Raw genomic sequence first — 21898 nt, 5'->3', positions numbered from 1 at the left:
CACTTGTCTCTTCTTCTCCAGTAACTCAAGTCTCCTCGCTCGCTCGCTCCACTCTCTCCACTCTCTCCGCCAACAGGCAACCGCTTTTCCCGCCACCGCACGAAATGGCGTCTCAGCTCGGCGCCTGTGCTCCACGCGCCGCCCATTTCTACCTCCACAAGCACAAACACCCGCTCATTCTTCCGCTAGAATCCCTCAAAATGGCGCCGTTTGGGAGAGCCAAAATTACAGGCAGGGAAAGTTTGCGGATTAGGGTTTCCGATGGTGGGGACTCGTACCTCGGCATGTGGAAGAAGGCCGTCGAGAATGACAAGAAGGTCGCCGAGTTCGAAAGGATCGTTGAGAACTCTGCAAAAATCGATGTTGATGATCAGAGTGTGGAGCCTGTTGAGGAATTGGAGAAGAAGAGCGAGGAGTTCCAAAAGATTCTGGAGGTTTCGAAGGAGGAAAGGGACCGGGTTCAGCGAATGCAGGTTGTTGATCGAGCTGCGGCCGCGATCGCGGCTGCTCGCGCCATTTTGGAGGACAAGAATAAGGAGTTGAGGACTGAGGCGGGGGATCGCGGAGGTTCCGGTGGTGGGAGTGGCGGGGGTGGTGACGGAACAATTGGGGCTCGTCAAGAAGGTAAAGATTTGGACATTGTTTTTTATTTTTAATTAGGCAATTTGAATTTCTGATTGTTTGTTTAAATATGGGAATTTGATTTGGGATAATGAAGATAAAGATAGGTATAGTTTTGAGGTACATTTGATGCTATCGAGAAATATTGATCACTGTTTTATTTGCTAATTAAAGTCCAGAATTTCCAAGAACAAAAAAGTTAGAGTTTGATATCCTGCATATGTTTTGGATGCTGATGGGATTATTGTTTCACGGAGATCGCATTATATCAAATTGTAAATGGCTTTGTAAAAGTTAGAGTTGTGAATTTGTAACATATGTCGGTATTTTTTTAGAAGGTAGTGGATGAGCATCTGAATTTTGTGATCAATTGAATTGAATACTTTTTGTTTTTGTTTCTTATAACTTGCATGTCAGTAATTTGAGCATTTCGTTATCAAAAAAATTTAATTTCAACAGGAGCACAGATTAGGAGTGTAGTTGTGCCAGTGCCTCAATCGGAAATTTCAGGAACCTGGACTCCAGGTCCTGATTTTTGGTCCTGGGAACCCCCTCAGGTTAGTGATAAAGTTTCAGACGATGTCATTGACTTGCCAACAGCAATGAAAACTTCAGCACAGCTAAATGTCAGCAATCCTGTGTTGGAGAAAGAGCGATCTGTGGATTATCTCTCAATTCCCTTAGAGAGTAAGCTTCAAGAACCCAATCGAAACCCTCCTCTTCCTCCTCTCCAGTCACTGATGGAGGTTGAGAAAGTGGACGTCTCTGGGGCACTTTCCCCGAAAGAGGAACATGAACTTGGTGATGAGTTTTCAGCACATGCAGCAGAGGCAGCTCAAGCTCTTGATGCGGTGGATGAGGTGTCATCATATGGAGTGAATACAGATGGATCTAAGTGGTGGAAGGAATCTGGAATTGAGCAAAGGCCTGATGGGGTGATTTGCAAATGGACAATGACCAGAGGTGTTAGTGCTGACCAAGTTACTGAATGGCAAGATAAGTACTGGGAGGCTGCGGATGAGTTTGGTCACAAGGAGCTTGGTTCAGAAAAATTGGGTCGTGATGCAACTGGAAATGTCTGGCGTGAATTTTGGACGGAATCTATGTGGCAGGTTATTCCACACACACTGCTACTTCAAACTAAATTTAAATGTTTCTCCCCTTCTTTTTCAATATCACAATCTTAATGGATTTTAGCTTTGCTTTCCAGTCAGAAACAACCCTACCTAGCTTCTGCTGTGATTGCAAGTCTAAATTGCTTCCTCGACATACTTTTAGAATTTGTTTCAATTTGTGTAGTTTTTGAGCTATAAATTATATTAATCTATGTAATGCAGGCTCCTGTTCATAAAAGCGAGGAAATGCCCCTTAGAAATGCAGTGTTCCATCAACAGGATTGCCATAAGAAGTTTTATGTAGCAATTAGTTTATTTGTCGTACCATTGACTTCTCAACAACAATTTTGCTATTGCCAACAGAGTTGATATTATTTTTCAGAGAGTGGTCCTAGAGTCTATTAACTCATTTTCCAAATGAATTTATGAGATGAATTGTGCTAGGTTTGATTTGGCGATGAAATGTTTTGGTTAAAAAATGTTGTTTTACACCGAAAACCCTCATGCTTTCATGATTGTGGGAGGATGCCTATTCCTTGCACCAACTGGCAGAACATATTGAATGTACGCGAACCGTCTTCAATGTGTTTTAGAACCCTGGCCCTCTATCTGTCTGCATCTCTGTAGGCATAGTCTATTTTTAATGATTTTAAGATGCATGGAAAGCTGTCATCTCTTGTCGTGTTATCATTTTTGGGCATGTTAGTTTCGTCTGATGAGAATATGAATGTTACAAATCTTAGAACAAACTGAACAGAAAGTTTTGATTTGATTGCAGAATTGTGGACTTGTGCATATGGAGAAAACTGCAGACAAGTGGGGAAAGAATGGTAGAGGCGATGAGTGGCACGAGAAATGGAAGGAACACTATGATGCCTCAGGCCAGGCAGAGAAATGGGCTCATAAGTGGTGTAGTATTGACCCAAACACACCCCTTGAGGCTGGTCATGCTCACATCTGGCATGAAAGGTACCAAACTCCCTGAAATTAAATTGATTAACTGTTCGATGCCATGCCCCCAGTAACATTGTCTCATTTATTCGTGCCGTCCGGTCAAATTGTTTCCGCATGGCAGTAGATTTCAAGAAATTGTAATATTCCTGCAGATATGTCAATCAACGTGCTCTTATCTTGACATGCTTTGCATCTGTTGCAGGTGGGGCGAAAAGTATGATGGACATGGTGGCAGCGAAAAATACACTGACAAATGGGCTGAGCGCTGTGAGGGTGATGGCTGGGCAAAATGGGGTGACAAATGGGATGAACATTTTGATCCAAATGGTCACGGCGTGAAGCAGGGGGAAACATGGTGGGAAGGTAAGTTTGGAGAGCGCTGGAACCGGACATGGGGCGAGGGCCACAATGGTAGTGGGTGGGTTCACAAGTATGGGAAGAGCAGCAGCGGCGAGCACTGGGATACACATGAGCAGCAAGACACATGGTATGAGAGATTCCCCCACTTCGGGTTCTACCACTGCTTCGAAAACTCAGTCAAGCTGCGGGAAGTTCCAAAGCCATCCGAGATGTCATAGACTGGCATCTGTGGTAACTGCAAAGGCCGCCTATATACACAATCGTAGGGTCCCCTTACCTAAATAATGAATGGAGTTATAATATAGTGTGATATCACTTGTAAGCTTTACTCTGAAGGTATTGTTTGGTTCCACTTCCACTGCATATCTAATCTCAGAAGAGAGTTCCGATTCTGGGTATTGTTTGAAGGAATTGCTTACAAAGGCCCAAGTATGATTCTGGTCATGCGGTTTAAGTTTCACTTGGTTCTACAAAATTTCAATCGTTCCGATTTACACCATGCGTAATTTACTAGTCCTTGCAATTAAACAAGAAGAATTAAACTCTCTCACTTTTTCAACAAAATTAACGGGACAAGTCAATTTTATCCTATCATGTCACTTGAAAATAAATTGCTAGAGTGAAGATTGGTCCCTATGCAAATGTCACATGACTGACAACTACCCCAATGAAGCACTAAATGCTTTGTCCCATACTGATTGAATAATACGTCGCCGTATTGGCCGTACACCAGATAACGATGGGCAACAGCGGTAGTGCCGCAACATGTGGCGCGCGTTGGACCTAGAGTCACTCACACATATACACTCTCTGCCTGTAACCCTTCCAATTTCCCAATCCTTTCCCTTGTCGATCCTGGCATATATGAATTCCCACCGTTCCAATTACCAGCAGTCCACAACGTTTGCTGCTCGCATGCCCACTTCACTTTAAATCTCAATCCTCACTGCAATTTTTCACCTTAGTTTCCAGTAATCAGTGACAACAAGTGTAAATTTACCTGTTCAAAATTGTGGTTTTTCCTTCTTTTATCGGAAAATGGCGATTTCGATGCTCTACGGACCTCAGAATCTCAAGCTTGTCAATGGAATAGTAGCAGTAGCACCAAACGGCTTAGGGTCTGGTGGGAAAAATTACCCTTATGGGGGTTTTTCGCACAAGGGTTTAGTGAGCTATGGCTGCAGGAGTCAAAAGACCAGAACTTTGGTGGGACCCATATGCAGTATGTCATCTTCGAGGCCTGCTTCCCAGCCTAGGTTCATCCAGCACAAGCAGGAGGCTTTCTGGTTCTATAGGTTTTTGTCTATAGTGTATGATCATGTTATAAACCCGGGGCATTGGACTGAGGATATGCGGAATGATGCGCTCGAGCCCGCGGATCTTTACGATAGGAATATGGTGGTGGTGGATGTTGGAGGTGGAACTGGGTTTACGACTCTTGGCATTGTTAAGCATGTGGATGCCAAGAATGTGACCATTCTCGACCAATCGCCGCACCAGCTTGCCAAGGCTAAGGAGAAGGAGCCCTTGAAAGAATGTAAGATCATTGAAGGGGATGCGGAGGATCTGCCGTTCCCAACCGATTATGCAGATCGATATGTCTCTGCTGGAAGGTAACACTTCTGCTTGTTTTGCTTCCTGTAATCTGTGTCTTCTGTTGCCATTTAAAGCAATTTCAAGTGGGGTTTTGAGCAATGGAGTTATTTGTGTGAACTTCAGATGAGTTTTGTGATTGGAACTTCGATCTTATCCTAAATGTAGCCAAGATTATTATTGCTTATGTCAGATTTCATTGAGGTGAATGAGAAGGATTATATACTGGTTATGTGGTTAATCTTAATTAATGGAAGGATTAGTACTTATTGCAAAGAAAAATTGAAGGGAATATTACGTTTTACAATTCTTAAAACTTGGTGTATTCCAAAACAAAGCATATGTTTACAGTGATGGTGCTGTAATACTATACAAAATGTGTAGTCTACATGCTGGTGTTGGTTCTGTTTATCTTATACCATTTCATTATTTTGTTCCTCAGTATTGAGTACTGGCCCGACCCACAGCGTGGAATCAAGGAAGCATACAGGGTACTAAAAATAGGAGGAAAGGCTTGCCTCATAGGCCCCGTGTACCCAACTTTTCGGCTGTCTCGTTTCTTTGCAGATGTGTGGATGCTCTTCCCAAAGGAGGAGGAGTACATTGAGTGGTTCAAAAATGCTGGTTTCAAAGATGTTCAACTGAAAAGGATTGGTCCAAAATGGTACCGTGGTGTCCGCCGCCATGGCTTGATTATGGGTTGCTCTGTGACAGGTGTGAAGCCCTTAAGTGGGGACTCCCCTCTTCAGGTAATATATTTCTTCCAATTCAAATTAGAGACTTGCTTGTTGCTATACTCTTGAAATATTTTGTCTAGAGGCGGCAATATTCTATTTTCGAGCTGGCACCTTAAGAATGAAGTTTGTTCCACAGAAGGTGATATGACATGGATTCTGCATATTACCCTGATAGCATGTTTGCATACATTTGTCTTTCCATGTTCTTGTTTTCTTAAAACTTAATGCTTTTTTGTTTTAATATTTGTGTCCAAATTGTTTTGGAAACTAGATGTGTTTGGAAATTAAACACGACTATAGTGGTCGGTTGTGGTACAAGAAGCAATTGGCCATGGAGGTGGAGGTGGCTGCAAGAATGTCATTGGAGTTTTTTTTATCTCCTATTTCTTCATAATTGTTTCAAAATTCTACCGGAAACAGTAAATATGTGGGAATTTAAACACAACCATAGAAATTGTTGTTTGGTCGTGGAGGTTATGGTGGTCAGTTCTTGTACTAGCTTAGCTACGAGTGTCAGTGTGTGACAATGGTGGTGATTGTGACATAAATGGTGATGCTGGAGGAAATCGTAATGTCAGATGTGACTTTGGGGCAGTCACGATGGTGCTTGAATTAGCGGAAAAAGTGATGTTGGTGGGGGTTTTCGAGTGGCTGTGGTAAAGGTATTTGGCAACAACTGGTAAATAGTAGTGGTGCTGGTGGTGACAACGCTGGTTTTGGTTGATTTTAAACACAATTACCGAAAACAGGAAGAAGCAATGCGACTTAATACAATCTAAGATTTTAGGATTGAGATCATATGACGGTCTACAATGAAGATGTGGCGCATACTAGATTTAGTTCAAAAGAAAATTTGAGGACACTTCTTTTTGTGAGTAGTTACAGGTAAGGACCATTTAATCAGAAGTTGCTCAACTGTGCTATTGAGGTTTTAGTTTTACACACGTACCTAGATGATTATCAATTCAACTTTCAGCAGAAGATGCTGTAGATTTATATTAGGAAGCTTATTTTCACCTTGATACATTTACTTGTCACATTTTACGATGTTTTCCTTGGTGCAGCTTGGTCCAAAGGTGGAGGACGTAAGGAAGCCTGCGAATCCCTTGGTGTTTCTTTTTCGGCTCATTCTCGGTGCAACTGCGGGAGCTTACTATGTGCTGGTTCCAATTTACATGTGGATTAAAGATCAAGTCGTTCCACAAGGCCAACCTATCTGAAACGGGAGTTACAAAATGTGAAGGGATTGTCAGCAATTCCTAGAGTTTGCATCCATCTTTCCCCCGTTTGCTGTGAAGCTAGCCAGTTAAGATAATCTATTCCATTTGACATACATGCCTCTAGGCATTTGTGCTGCGGGGATGCACCTTTACTGCTTAAGTTTTTTGGAACTGCGTTGTGCAAGTGACTTACTTGATCCATAGTGTCGTCGTTTATTATGTCAACACATTTCATTTCACTGGTTTTTAACGCCGTCAATCCATTCACGCCTTAGAAATGGGATAAATTTAAGGAACAAATTTCTTTGCTCCTGACCTACTTATTAGTTTTTATGTTAGCCGTAATTTTTGTTTTCCTTAATGAAATGTTAGCCGTGATCTGATTGCCAATGAAACAGTGGATGCCATTGAACAGATTCTGTGGGATGGTGGAGTCCTGGTAAGTCTTGAGGAGTCGGTTTTGGTTCGAAGACTTGGACCTTGTAGAATCGGGTCCGGTACTCTACATTTCTATCGAAGCAGGGAGCATGTTATTTCACCAGGTTTTACTAATTACAGGGTGATTTGTAATTTTACATGAAGGTGACTTGACTGTGGTAGTCTTTGGCAAAGTTGGAATGTGTCAATGCTTTTTAGCCGGAAGATGATGAACACAATTGAAGTGTTCGTGGGTTTCAAGTACTAGAAGAGTCAATGGAAGTTGGTTTTACAGGTAATCAAAATTTGAGTTCTCTAATAACACGATAGAAAAACTAACAAAGAAACATTCAACCCCAAATTTTAAGTTCTACGTAAATGTATGCCTTATGTGATAGTAAATAAGTGCATCTAGTCGATATGAAAATTTTCAAGGTGTTTTAGCTCAAGCAGATAAAAGCATTCACCATTGCATCCGATGTTCTGATTTTCAATTTGCCGTGCCATGATTTGGTTCGCAAGCAAAAAAAAAAATATATATATATATATATATTAATTCATTGATAAAGGAGTGACATTTATGGTGTGAACCACGATAAGTGTTATGTTGAATGCTAAGCTTTCATTTCCTTTATTTAATGAAGCATGTTCCATATTTTTTGTCCTTTGCAGTTTTGGAAAACCTATTGGACCTTTTCTAAAGGCAAAACGTACTTGCAAAATGCAGACACCATCTATATAAACGCGTTGAAAATACCAACCAATATTATTGTATTATGTATTCGAAATCTAAGGGTGCTAGCGACCTTTCGGCTCGCCCATTTTCGTTTTTTTCGTTTTTAGTTTTTATTCTCATCCTCCAATATCACGGTAATTCAAAATGTTTATAATTTACGTAATTTAAATATTAACTATGAAAAAAGTTAAAATAAATGTGAAACTAAATCATTTAAATAAAAATCAAACAGTTGGAATTGTGGTACGACATATCAGAATAAGAAAGAGCTGAAAAATTAAAACGACAAGATACAAGTAAGAAGATGTTAGTCCTGGCCTCCTCGTGCCAGCAAGCAACGCAGCGTGCTTTTTGGGGTTGAAAATGTGAATGTGGGAGCAATTTACACACCTCCCCATACCCTTTAGCGTCATGCTCTTTGAATGCCCCTTGTCTCCCAAACATCAAACCCTTACAGCTGTCCATCCTTATATTTATTCATCTGCATTTACAGTCAAGCAACTACCATTTCTGCCCTAAAAGTTTCTATACCTATATATACGGTTTAAAATTTTCAAAGATTCCAACAGTTTATAGTTTAATTCATTGCTATAGATTATTTTCGTAAAAAAATTAGACAAATTCAAAATAATCGATATCTTCATTTATAATGAAGAAAATAAACGAATACAGTATTGTAAATAAATACTAAAACGACTATCATTTAATTCAACGTAATATGATTTCAAATGTGAATGATATTAAGTAGACATGATCTTTAGAAAGATAAAAAAAATTAAATTAAATTAAATTAAACGATTGGATTTTTAAAATATGGAACCCCATATTTATATATACTTGTGTTTTTTCCCTCCCTCTAACTAAGCCAAAGATTTAAAAGTCGTATGATTCTTTTTCAATAAAGCCATGACTATAACAACAAATTCCAGTCATGCATATATAAGCATTGATTTGACCACCTTTTTCTTGAATTTCACTTTCTTCTTCTTCTTACATATTATTGTTAGATATTAGTTTATTAAATCTTAAACAATAAAAATGTGCTTTCAGTTGCCTATTAAATACCCCAATGGAGGAGGACTTCTTCCTACTTAAACCCAGCTAAGATTGAGCTATACTCAACATTCTCTCTCTCTCTCTCTCTCTCTCTCTCTCTCTCTCTCTCTCTCTCTCTCTAAAACTCTTCTCTAGAGCTCTTTCGTTATCTCTCTAGACTTGGGAGGTTGGTTGTATAACTTGAAGAAGAAGAAGAAGAAGATGGCAGACGTACTAAGCGAAGAACAGATTGTTGAGTTTAAAGAAGCATTTTGTCTATTTGACAAGGATGGAGATGGTGAGTTTCCTACTATCATATCCTCCATTCTTGGTTAGTATTTATTCTCTGTAATATACACACACATATAACATGTTCTAGCATTAGACAGCTATATATAGTTTTTTTTTACCTTCTCAGATTTGGCAGTGTATGCACAAAAACTAAGCACTCGTTTGATAACCATGAACCGGCATTGACGGAAAATATTTTTGAATATGTGTTTTATTAGGTTGCATTACTGTGGATGAACTGGCCACGGTGATTCGGTCTCTGGATCAGAATCCGACGGAGAAGGAGCTTCAGGACATGATAAGCGAAGTGGACGTTGACGGAAATGGAACCATAGAGTTTGCAGAGTTCTTGAGCTTAATGGCAAACAAAATGAAGGTATATAATATATGCGCATGGCATTGCAGATACATATAATTTGACTATATAAAAATTAATTAGGCTGAAATGTTATTTAAATGTTCTGAATTATGTTTGTATGATTTCTTTTTCAATAGGAAACTGATGCAGAGGAGGAGCTCAAAGAGGCCTTCAAAGTATTTGACAAGGATCAGAATGGTTATATTTCAGCTACTGAGGTAAACATAATAAAAATTTCATCTGATTAATTAAATTTTTAGCAACATTTTCTCTACAAAAAGTTAATTAACTGGATGAAGGGTTAATTTTTATCAGCTTAATTTGCATTTATCAAATAAAATGCACTTGCCAATAAGACGGTTGTCTGTTTACATATGTGACAATTTTGCTCACAAAACAAAACATGTTTTTCATTTGTTTGAAATGATTATTCATAGTGTTGCACTAGAATTTAGAACATATTAGCACCAAGACATAGTTATGAGACTCAAAAACATATATTGAAGAAACTGTCACATATGAAGACAATGTTACATTGGTTTCTAAAGGACAATTACTTGCATGGAGTTTATAACTCAAGCAAGCAATTAAGAGCGTTTACATCTGCATTTAAATTCTGTTATCTCAATAAACAATATTAATAATACCAACTAGTGGCCTAAACAAGCTTTCAGCTATTGAGCAGTGAGAGGCCACCTCCAAATTCAGAATGAGTGATGGCTTCACTGCACTGACTTTAAATTTCTAGCATTGGTAGCAGGGATTGCCAGCATGGTTTCTGATAAGATGCACTTAGAAAAATACTGGGGAGAATCATATAGCTTAAGTGATGCTAATGCTTGCTTATAAAATGTTTTATTTGGGTATTCGTGAAATAATTCCCAATATTTAATCCAAGTAAATCACATCCTTTTAACCCAAGTTCTTTCGGAAGAAATTTTTCAGTGTGATTGGCATACAGGATGGTATATCACGTGTTATTATACAAATGATGAGATATGTATGTTAAAAAGTTAATAACTTAAAAAATAAGATTTTCTACCACTTACATAAAAACACATGGTGTACCACTCGTATTTCTGTCATAAAAAAATTTCTCATTATGAGGATCCATCCGTATCTTGATTCCCTGTACCTTTTTCCCATGCAATGAACACTAACCAAACCTTCATTAGACAATGTTTATATTATTTTCCACATGGACATTTTATTGCCAACATAATGTAACCCTTCACATATCGTGTTTGTTCTTGTTCTTGCTTTTTTTTAGCTGAGGCATGTAATGATCAATCTAGGGGAAAAATTGACGGACGAAGAGGTCGAGCAGATGATCAAGGAAGCAGATTTGGACGGTGATGGACAAGTGAATTACGATGAATTTGTGAAGATGATGATGACCATTGGATGATACATTTAAACAAAATTCTCTCATTCAAATTCATCCTCACTAGCCCTCAGGCAATATAAACTTGTATTCGTGTTGTCAAATGACCAAAAACGTAGGAGGACTTGACTTGTACCCTTTGATTTGTTCAATTCCACATTGTAATTCTTTTTCAATTTCTACTTAGTCAATATCATGGTGTGTTTCAATGTGATGATGTATCAAAATCTTTGTTCTATGGGATATATTTATCTACGTCTGTTTTGTATTCATTTCATTCCAATTTTAGAATGATTTATGCCCAATTTTTCTCTTCTGTACACTCCTTTATATTTATTTTATAGATTTTCTTTTGATTTGCTCAATTCAAAAGTAGAAATATACAGTCACTTAGTATTACGATCTGGTGATATTCCTTTCATTGATAAGTGAGAGCTCTTAGGTTCGATTCTAGACAAATACGAATTTAAACCACATTATTGCTAGCTCATTGTGAGGTTTAACCCACTCTTTATCCTTTAGTGTAGATGATATTTTTGTTAAAAAAATTAGAAATGTACAAAAAGAAAATAATGACGTGGAAGTTGTTTCTCTTTTTTCTTTTTCAATTTTTGGGTAATTTTTAAGATTATCTTCCAACTCATAAGAGGGGTTTCTTGATTTGAAGTTTCTCCAACCTTTTTGGTTGTGAAGTCTGACTTTGACCGAAGCTCAATGGTTGGAAATGTGGTTTCCAATATGAATTGAATTTCATGTTTTCCTTGCTATATCTTCAAAGGATCAAACTTTAGACCGTCCTCAAAAGTCAAAACCGCGTGGAATGTGGAAATTTTCCTCTCTGTCTCTATATGCCCAAAACGCACATTGCGAATGATCTTCTTTGACGATGTCTTATCCCTCAAAAGACTTTCTCTGCAGACCCGAAATAGCCATATTAACCGTAGCAAATATGCTCCTTCTTATGCATCTGAATTTAAATCTTCATCTCTATTAAAATAAAATATCACTTGCATCGATAAAGAAACTTGATGTATCGTGAAAGATTTAAAATTAGATAGGGCCTTTCATTGTCTTATGTGAAGCAACATAGGGTTGGGCTAGGTGGTATGGGTCAAGCGCATCACGTCTGTCTATCCTGGTCTGCCCTAATGACCTGGCCCCAGTTTGCTTAGGCCAACCATAGTTCTATTAGAATCCAGAATTAAAAGTGGCTCAATTATGAGTATGGGGAGCTTTGATGTTTCCTCAATAACTGCACTGAGTAACCTTGCAGTTTTTTCATGAAGAAAATTTGTCATATCATTCTCGAAACAATAGTGAAAAAAATGATAAGAGAGAAACTCATAGTTGTATATAACTAGTGATATCTAAGATTCTGTTCGACGGTCATACTAGAAGTTCTGATGGCAATGGTTGACAATTTGGCTCATATCATCACGATGCATCATCAAAAGTTTAGACCGCAATAATTATAACAAAATGGAGACATTTGTGACTAACCTCAATATTAAGTGATGAGGAATAAACCCTTAATATCAATGTCATTATAAAATATGAATAACAATGAACAAATATTACAATCAGAAGCAGCATATATAAAACCATACAAATTAATTATCTCTCAATCATATAAATAGATGGAATTACATTAAAGGATAACTTACATGACAAGGTAATATAAGTTTTAAGGCAATGAAATAAATAAACAGAAGGAACAAGTGAAAACAAACACTCTTGATCAGAACTCCATTTCCCAGAAAACTCAAATTAATTAGAAAAAAGAATCACCAAGAAAAACCAATATATATGAATTAAGAGGCATTCAGTTAGTCGCAGTTGCACAACACATGCAGTTGGTAAAGAGCGAAGACCGCTGCCTGCGCTTCGCTTTACCTTTTGATGAAGTAGTTGGAGCCCTAGCAGCTTCTTTGGTATGTGAGTCCAATAAATTCTTGGTTAAATTTTCAGCAGTCGAATGCTTATCATCTTCTTGTGGTGTAACAACAGTACGTGCTTCTTCCTCTTCCTTCAAGAATCCTACGAATGGAATATTTGACTTCTCTGAGTTACTTGCTTCTAATGCGATGACTTTCTCTTCCACCGGCATTGCTTGGTACTGCGAAACCTCTTGATCATATCCAGTGTACTCGATAAAGCTTCCAAGAGTAACATCATCACCTTGGCTTGTTGAGCCTTCTATTGCAGTCTTGTCATGATACAGCAAAGGGGTAGAATCTGATTCCTCAGTTCTCGCTTCATTTTGGAGGTCAAGGCTAAAGCTTGGAGATTTTTGTATCTGAGCACAAACATTCAGGTTATCAGCATCTGATTCAGTGCTGGACCTTCTCATATTTTCTTGTGTTTCAAAATAACAGCTTACAGATTCAAGTGTTTCAACTTTTTCACATTGTCCATTGGATTGGCTGGCTGCAACTTTAGTTTCTGGTTCTGCCTTTGCTTCTGTTTGAGATGATTTAGTATGTTTTATAACATGCTGACCAGGCATATCAAGTGCCAACTTGTTCATGGAGTCTAATGCTTCGGCTATCCAGTTATTAAAATCAACAGTGGAAGCTTTCATAGCAAAGAACTCACCACAATTCTCTTGCTTAGAATTTAGAATTGAGTCGGTGCTTTGAGGGGGCAGAGCTTCTGCTTGATCATGATCAACTGCAATTGCACACAAAGGTTCAGTTTTATTCCCATTTTCTTCAACAGCTGTCTTCTCTGTTGCCTCCTCTTCATCGTCCTTGCAAAGCGCGACAGTTAACTCCACTGGAACCATAACAAGTTCAGGAAACACCTCAACTTTTTCTTCCAAGTCCGAGAATTGGTACTCAGAATCCTCACTTTGGTTTCCAACACACATGACAACTAGGTTGCCATTCTCATCAACTTTTGTCTCCTCTATTCGACAATCTCTGTCTCTTAAAGGATTAATTACACTTACCCTTTCACCACTCTTAAGTATAGAGACAATCATTGCAGCTTCAGATTGAAGCTCAGTTGAGTTGAAAGAATCTGGTTCTATCACCGGTTCTCCAGAAGATTGGATTGTGTTACCATCATGGTTGTTCTCTCCATTTTCCAACTCTTTTTCGATTAGTATGATTTCCTCTTCTACAATCATGCATTTGTCTTCGGGTTCAGGAGCTTCTAGATGGGAGTTTGGGGACTTAAAGGCTTCCTGTTCTAATTCAGAGCAAGAATTTCCAATCAAATCCATCTCATTTGGAAACTCCTCATGACTTTCGTGTCCTAAACCACTCAGACCACCATTGGATGCTATTGCTGTAAAGATGCTGAATCCACATTCAACCTTACCTCCGTCTGTAGTTTCAGACTTCTCTTCGAAGGATTCAAATTGTTCTTGGGATGCCTTCGGCTCCAGTAATAAGTCATCCCTTTGCTTCTCCATAACTGGACCAGTGTTAGAATCAACACTTTCGCCCACAATTGCCAACGCCTCAGCGTCCGAGAGGTGACCATTCACCTCAAAATCAGGATTTGATCCTAGAGAGTCTTCACTTCCTCCTTCTAAAGATCCACCGACATGTGTAGTTTCAGACTTATCTTCGAAGGATTCAAATTGTTCTTGGGATGCCTTCTGCTCCAGTAATAAGTCATCCCTTTGCTTCTCCATAACAGGATCAGTGTTAGAATCAACACTTTCACCCACAATTTCCAACGCCTCAGCGTCCGAGAGGTGGCCATTCACCTCAAAATCAGGATTTGATCCCAGAGAGTCTTCACTTCCTCCTTCTAATGATCCACTGACATCTTCTACAGTTCGGTCATCAGCATCAACTGTAGCCATTTCATGATGATTTAACTCCAAATGTGTGGATTCTTTAGGTTCTGGATCATGTGAAGTGGACATTGTTCCCTCTTCATCTGTTGCAGTTTATAGCATATAAGTATTATGTTGGGGTTTTTTTCTCCTTCTCATTTAAATATATAGTCAAATTTTATTCAGAAATGCATAGAAGTAAAGTTCAACTAAAAGTACAGAAATAATTCAAATAGATATATTACTTGTACTAAGACTAATTACTGAAATATCTAAGAAACTATTCAACTAGTACAATGGAGACGTACCTTTGTTGAAAGAAGCCTGTTTCTCAAAATGATGCTCGATCGTTCCTTGCAGATCTTTCTCCTCTATTTCTCGCTCTACCGGCTTCTCATATCCCGAATTGTTAATTGATGGATTTAGTTGCATTTTACCGTCTTCTTCACCTGCTTCATTCGATTCGAGTTGAACTTTTAATGGTTCATCAAGAGGATTAACTTCAATAGCTTCTTGCTCTATGGACAGAAGACCAAATGTTAAGTGACAATAGTTTTTCTAATCAGCGATTCAGTATTAAGAAAGTAGCTAACCTGTTCTGTCTGATGTCTGATCATCAACACAAGCATCTTGTATTCTCTTTGGATCATCGGAAGCCAAGTTGGTAATGTTTTCATGAAAATCTTTTCCTTCATCTTCCGGTACTACTCCATTTTCTTCTTTCATGTCATTTGCAAGACTAGTTTCTGCCAAAGGTTTATCGGCAACTTCACCAACTGTTGTGTTCTCTTCATCTGCAGGAGAATGTAATTGCAAATCTCAAGATATATGAATCAACAAAACACAAAACAAATAAAACGTTTTCAAAAACTTCAAACTGCCATGCATGCATACCTCTCAAACCTGATGTGTTGTTGTTACCCATCTCATTTCCCATGATCAACTAATCCAAATCCTGCAGTACAAGCAATGCAAACATTACGAATCCTCTCGACTATTGTCGGATAGAGAGGAATTCAATTGAAAATCTGAGTCTAAGTTCTAATACCATATGGAATGATGTATTCACTTGCAAACTGCTATTAACATTTGAGAAGAACGTAATTTAATTCTATTAAGTTGCCCTTCCAGGGTGTAGCACTTGATAAAATATACCACTCCTACTTCACTAGTTTTTCTTGACCTGCCACTATGATTATGTTGTGCCAAATGTTTAATTAATATTTAAATTGTTGTTTATTCAAAAGTCTAGGCTATGTTATCTTAAGGACGCTAATTAACCTAGCTAATTAAGTTTTTTTAGCAACCAGATTTGTACATGCGCCGCGCAAACAAACAAGTGGCGTTTAAATGGATGTTGCTCAAATTCCGGATGAGGCGCTCATACACGGCTTTGTGTTGTGCAATCTAGTGACACAACACTAATACTATATTAGAATCAACTATGTTTTGTACTTGTGCCATTTTCTTTTTCACATTTTAGACAGTTGATTTCAAATACGTCCAATCACAACAAACTGCATATGTTTCACATACGTGACGGTGGTCGGAATTTAGTATACTTAAGTTTACTGCTCGTCTTATGTTCATATTGTGTTTGCCAGCACTACTTTTTCGGAATGAACATTGGGACATGTAAAGAACTCTTGGAAAACATTCTATCAACTAGAAATTGTGTGAACATCCAGATTATGAGATTAGGGGGAAATGATTAGAAGGGAAGGACACTTGGTTCTGACGGACTGGCACGAGCGACGTGTAAAGTGCTAATTGGCCAAACTTTGGGTTTGCATAGGGTGCTGATGCAAATATTCTCTCTTTCCGCCATAGAAATGGGTGCGTGGGTCTGTTCTTTCAAGGTTTCTTGATGTCAAAGCTTTGATGCTTACATAATTTAAAAGGATAGGGGCTGATGATAGCTGTGCATTGTTTTTGGAACCCTCTTAGCCTTTCTACATGCCTGCAAGCAAGCAACAATGGAGTCGTTGGACCCTCCCACAATGAAAAGATGAGTTGTGTAGTCACTTTTTAGCAAAATATTAGCCATGGAATGATTACACCATATTGCAGCCATCTGTGTGACCCTCTGCCCTATTATTTTTTCTTTCCTGCCAAATTCTCATTACTTGTCATCCACTTGTATATGAACCTATATTGTATTATACCTACTTGTTAGATAACTTGTGGATTGATGAATGAAAACATCAGATGGCTTGCTAGAAATGAAAGTGTTGTGATTCACTTGAGGAAAGAGTAATATAGCATGGTTCATCACATTTCAAAAGGAAAAAAAAAAACTCTTTTGTTGAAGAACATTAAATCAAAACAAAAAGTAAGGAGAAGGACAAAATTTATTAATTTAATAGCAACTGTAAGACAGTCTATCAACAAAAATATAAGTTAAGCTGCTTACGTAAAAAGATAGTCAAAAGGTTTAATTTGAAAAGTTCAATTTTTTTGATTTTGCCTTAAATACGTTAATGCTTTTGGGTTTATGTCAATTTTCCTATTTCATTAAAGAAGTTTTTAACTGACCCCATCGCGCCCATTACTGCTTTCTTATGGAAATGGGAGAACCTAATGAGTGTAGAGATGTAGTTACTGGAAGCAGTCCTTACAATTCTGCTAGGGGAGAGAACGTTGGAAGGATACTCGAAAAGCTAACTGATAGTCTAAAACAACAGCACCAACACTACCATTCTGGTAGTGCTTAAGGAAAACCTCAACAAATGAAATTTCTTTGGGAAGTTTAAATCCACCTGAATTTCGAGGGATATAGTGGATCCAGTATCTGAGGTCAAATTTTGACTAGTATTGATAAAGGTGGGTCTCGATGCATTCATCTCATCAAATTTAACCAAATTTTTGTCGAGCTGGGTCTCGATGCATTCATTTCATCAAATTGACAACAAGGTATGGAAATTGATTTGAAACATCAGAGCGGTCCCAGTGGTGAACTATTTTCTGTGGAGAGCGATAACCAATGCCATCGTACAAAGCTTTCTCATTTTTTGTCGCAAGGTTGCCTCAAATCCTCTTTGCCCTTTTGTAAAATGTTGTAAAATGTTTGAGGAATCTATCGAACGCGTGCTGCTTTTATGCCCCTGAGTGATGTGTGTTTGGTTTGGCTCTTTGTTAAACTACAAGCCTAATCCTCAACTAGTTACAACATTGGGTTCGTGGTTCTTAGGTATGGTACAAAGCCTTCTTTGTCGAACCCTCTGTAAACACGAAAATCCTACACCTTCACTTTTTCTAAATTTCTCAGTTTAATGGTTGGGAGATTTGGAAAGAGAGATGTCATGCCTTTCAATGGACTAGATCCTTCCCCTGCTCGAGTTTTGCAGAGAAGCTCCTCTCTTTTTAGTGAGATTACTCATGTTTTGTTAGCCCCACCCTTCCTGCACGAGATGAAGGATTTCCCCCTACATATCCTCGCACTTTTCCTGAAGTGATCATTGAGAGTGACTTGAAGGGAGTTGTGGACTGCATAACAAAAAAGAGTGCTAGTGGTATGTGGAAAATTTTATCCATTCTGTCTAAGATATGGAGGCTCTAGTCATCTTTATTTGTAGGCTAAATTCGAATATAAAAATACTTATTGATCTAAATCAAATTTGGGATTAATTACACTAAACCCTTTGAGGTTTATCATTTTTTCACATAACCCCCTCACGTAAAAAAGATTACACTAACACCTACTAAGGTTCTAATTCACTTTCACATAACCCTTTAGGGCTGAGATCACCTTAAAATATTTTCTTAAAGACAAATTTGTCATCATTATTAATTACTTTAAAAAATAAAAATAAAAACTTCATAAACATAAACATAATAATAACCAATTTAAGAAAATACATTTTAAAAATAAAAAAGCTTTTTAAAAATAATTATTAATTACCTAAGACCTCTTCAATTGCCCTTGGCACATTGTGAAGGCAAAGAGGACCCCGTCGTACAATCTGTGATTGATCATGACGACATTGGTGACGTGTGCAGGGGACGCTCATGTTAGAATTTTGGAGCGTGTGGAGAAGAATTGGACATTTAAATTTTAGTTGTGACTGTTTTGGAGCTTAAACATTTAATTTTAGTTGTGACTGTCAATTCTTCAATCACCCAACAAGTACTCTGTTGAACGAATCTTTACCGTTGGTGATTGAATCTTCCGAAGCTACCGTTGTAGCGAGATGTTATGCATTCAATCCAGTTACCTTGTATTCTAGATTTGATGGACTTGTTTTGACCCTCAAATTTTTTATTGTTCTTTTAGCCTTCTTGGCTTAGTTTTCGCTAAATTCGAGAGAAATTCACAATGGATCTGCTCACTGAGGTATTTGTGTACCATATTGTTCGGGTACATGGTGTGCTTGTCACTATTGTATCTTATCGTGATGTCGTTTCACTTCCAAATCTTCGGAAGTCTTCTTGAAAGTCATGGGTACTAAATTGTTATCCAATACCACATATCACCTTCAGACTAATGGCCAGTCTGAACGAATTATCCAGACCTTAGTGGACATGTTGTGTGTTGTCTATAATGCAATTTTAGCATGGTTGTAATAGACACTTATCTTTGTTAGAGTCGCATACAACGACGATTATTATTTCAATTTGACTATGGTACCATTGAGACGTTGTATAGAAATTCTACGCGCAGTACATGATTGACATAAGAGTATTACGAACAGGTATTCGAAGGGTCGAGATTACGATGTAGTAAATTATGTACTATTGACGATGTCGCCTAAAAGGGTAATACGTGAGTGCGATCGAGGCATTAATCGGACGATTTATGTGTATTTCCCAACGAGGGACAAGATGGTAATATTGCACTCTCAAGAATTTATTACTTGCTTATCGAGACAACAGTGAGTTGTCGGTATTGTGGATTGCAGATTGTAATATCGATGACTTATTCGTTGGGTTCATTAAGCAAGTAGACAAGTAAGCCTGTATACGTTAGTATTTTTATTTGTTGTTTGGGCTTGACACAAAGATAATACACACATATCCTCAGAGAATATGTGTGTAGGTGAAAATCATTTCTATTTTCGGTTTAATTTCAGTATAATTATTTAATTTTATGTTATTATATATGTATTTTGATGTTATATATATATATATATATATATATATTGACTTTATGTTTTATAAAGGTATTATGTTATAATATTTTACTGAAGGAGAAGGAAAGTTTGAGTTTAGAGGCATGAAAGAGGAATCATTACAATCCGATCGCGACGGAGTGGCATTATCTTTTATGCAACCGCTCTAACTCAATCTCTTCTTTATATATATATATATATATTTCTTCCTACCTGTTGAGTATTATACGTACAACAAGTTATCGCAAATTTCGAGGAAATAATTTTCTTAAGGGGGGGGTAGACTGTTAGGACCTATCCCTAATTTTTATGATGTTTTAATATTAAAAGTGTGAAATTACCAAAATGCTCTTAGAGGCGAGGATTTCGACTTTTGTTGACCATCGTATCGTAACACGTATGAACCATTCTCTTAGCATATTATTGCAGTAATCATCGCTATCAATGTGTGGGCGTAAGTAGAACTGAAATCGGAGTTACAACGAAGATTTGATAGAACTACGAATCTGATATTTTTGTAAAATTACTTTTTTAATTATTTAATAATTTTAGTATTATATATATATTTTTTTTAGGTAGGATTTTTTGTGGCTGTGGGACCCACACCCCTTTCTCCTTTTTCCCCTCCCTGCCGCATGTCCTTCTCCCCACTCTCTCGAACTCTATCTTCCCTCAGCACTTTCGTCTCTCTCTCATCACCTGTTCTTCTCCTTTACTGCAACACTGGCAGCATCATCTCCAACCTTACTCGCTACTCTAGCGAGCATCTTCACCACCAACCACTACCTTAAGACCCTCATAATCACGATCCTAGACCAGGCTGAGGTCTCTCTCCCTCTTCTCTCTCTGCACAGTGGCACCGCCACTGTTCATATTTTCTTCCGACGAGTTCTCGAGTTTTCGACGATGGTGAGCCTCGAAACTAACCTAAATCTTCTTGGATCATGTTTTAGTGTACGTTTACTAGTATCTCTAAGGATTTTTAGTGATGTTTGAACGCAGAACCAAGTCGGGGAAATTATTTTAAGTCCATGAGTTTTGCAAGCCATTTCCTAGCTGTTTTCGGCCACCACTCATTCCCATATTGGTATATTCCTAATCTACTCTTCCATAGCTCTTCAAATCCATATATAGTATGTTGAAAAAGGTTGGGTTTGGACCCATAACGGAGCTCGGGAAGTTTCCCGGCCAAATCCCTACGAAATCTAGTCTTCTTCTTCACTAGGTCCGACGGGTCCAACTCACGAGCCCAAATGAGTCGACCAGACCCAATAGCCTAAAACCCGGATCCAATTCGGGATCCAATCCGTTAACTCAATCCAAACTCGGACCTATTAATTTAACAGAATATTCTGTTTGAGGATCGAATATTCCGTTAAAGTTAACTGTTGACTATTAGTTAACTTTTTTGAAATTTTGTCGAAAACCCTCCTAAGCTAATTTCGATGCCCCGAGTCCATTTTTTGTATCCATTTAGTGAAATTCTAAAATTTTAACATAGTTGACCGCCTGGGCAGCTCGGTTGACTTTTTGGTTGACTGTTGACTTTCGTAACTTTTTACAAAATTTTGTCGGGACCATTCTTAGCGTATTTCGATGCCCTGATTCCGAATCCGCTGTCATTTTTTTTTTCAAATTTAAAGATTTTAATTGAGTTCTACTAATGAGACCCAATATTATGCTTAGGTGCAATTACTATTGGAGATTCTGGCTTTCCTAGCTCGAATGGATATGATCTTGCAAGTATTTGTGAGTGGGTCTTTTCTTTTATATAGTATATATATTTATTTAGTTTCCATACATATTAATAATGCACTTTCTACGTGATGCCATAAATAAACTAATGTTTATAAGAAATGTCGTAGTGATGAGATTATGAGATCATTGTAAATCCTACAAGACACCTTAATTATATTTACGGCCATGAATAATATTATGTCGACTAGACTTATCAATTTATCGTTGCATGATCATATTTACATTATTAGCTTATTGTGTGCTACATTGGTGTTAGTACTCGCTCGAGCTAGGTTCAATCTTCACGTGTATGTTCACATCGCATCGTACGTTCACTTTGGATCCATTGTAGGTGTCAGTCCTGTCCTAGATTGCTATAGGCAATTAAGACTCATATGTGATGCGTAGCGCGTCTTCATGTGATTGTAGTACTAGAGCGTAA

The 21898-nt window shown here is 38.0% G+C and overlaps 3 protein-coding genes across 4 annotated transcripts; all 3 read left to right on the top strand.

Moving 5' to 3' along the window:
- On the top strand, nucleotides 1-3544 carry LOC137730962 (protein LIKE EARLY STARVATION, chloroplastic). The gene is made up of 4 exons (XM_068469983.1): nucleotides 1-624; nucleotides 1081-1733; nucleotides 2515-2705; nucleotides 2893-3544. The coding sequence occupies exons 1-4, from the start codon at nucleotides 105-107 to the stop codon at nucleotides 3266-3268; spliced, it is 1740 nt and encodes a 579-aa protein (XP_068326084.1). The 5' UTR covers nucleotides 1-104; the 3' UTR covers nucleotides 3269-3544.
- A 291-nt stretch (nucleotides 3545-3835) lies between these two features.
- On the top strand, nucleotides 3836-6910 carry LOC137730981 (2-methyl-6-phytyl-1,4-hydroquinone methyltransferase, chloroplastic-like). The gene is made up of 3 exons (XM_068470009.1): nucleotides 3836-4663; nucleotides 5086-5392; nucleotides 6445-6910. Exons 1-3 carry the CDS (start codon nucleotides 4089-4091, stop codon nucleotides 6598-6600), a joined length of 1038 nt encoding a protein of 345 aa, XP_068326110.1. The 5' UTR covers nucleotides 3836-4088; the 3' UTR covers nucleotides 6601-6910.
- Nucleotides 6911-8884: 1974 nt separating this feature from the next.
- LOC137732035 (calmodulin-like protein 11) lies at nucleotides 8885-11059 on the top strand. 2 transcript variants are annotated; one of them, XM_068471326.1, is made up of 4 exons: nucleotides 8885-9119; nucleotides 9298-9455; nucleotides 9575-9655; nucleotides 10708-11059. In XM_068471326.1, the coding sequence occupies exons 1-4, from the start codon at nucleotides 9011-9013 to the stop codon at nucleotides 10843-10845; spliced, it is 486 nt and encodes a 161-aa protein (XP_068327427.1). In that variant the 5' UTR covers nucleotides 8885-9010; the 3' UTR covers nucleotides 10846-11059. The 2 variants fall into 2 exon arrangements, with proteins under 2 accessions (XP_068327427.1, XP_068327428.1); XM_068471327.1 differs by having other exon boundaries at nucleotides 8887-9086.
- The last annotated feature ends 10839 nt before the right edge of the window (nucleotides 11060-21898 follow it).

Source organism: Pyrus communis, chromosome 4 (genome assembly GCF_963583255.1).
Source record: "Pyrus communis chromosome 4, drPyrComm1.1, whole genome shotgun sequence".
NCBI classification, from domain to species: Eukaryota; Viridiplantae; Streptophyta; class Magnoliopsida; order Rosales; family Rosaceae; genus Pyrus; species Pyrus communis.
Note: the sequence above shows the minus strand (reverse complement) of the source record. Positions and strands in the feature narration are given on the sequence as shown.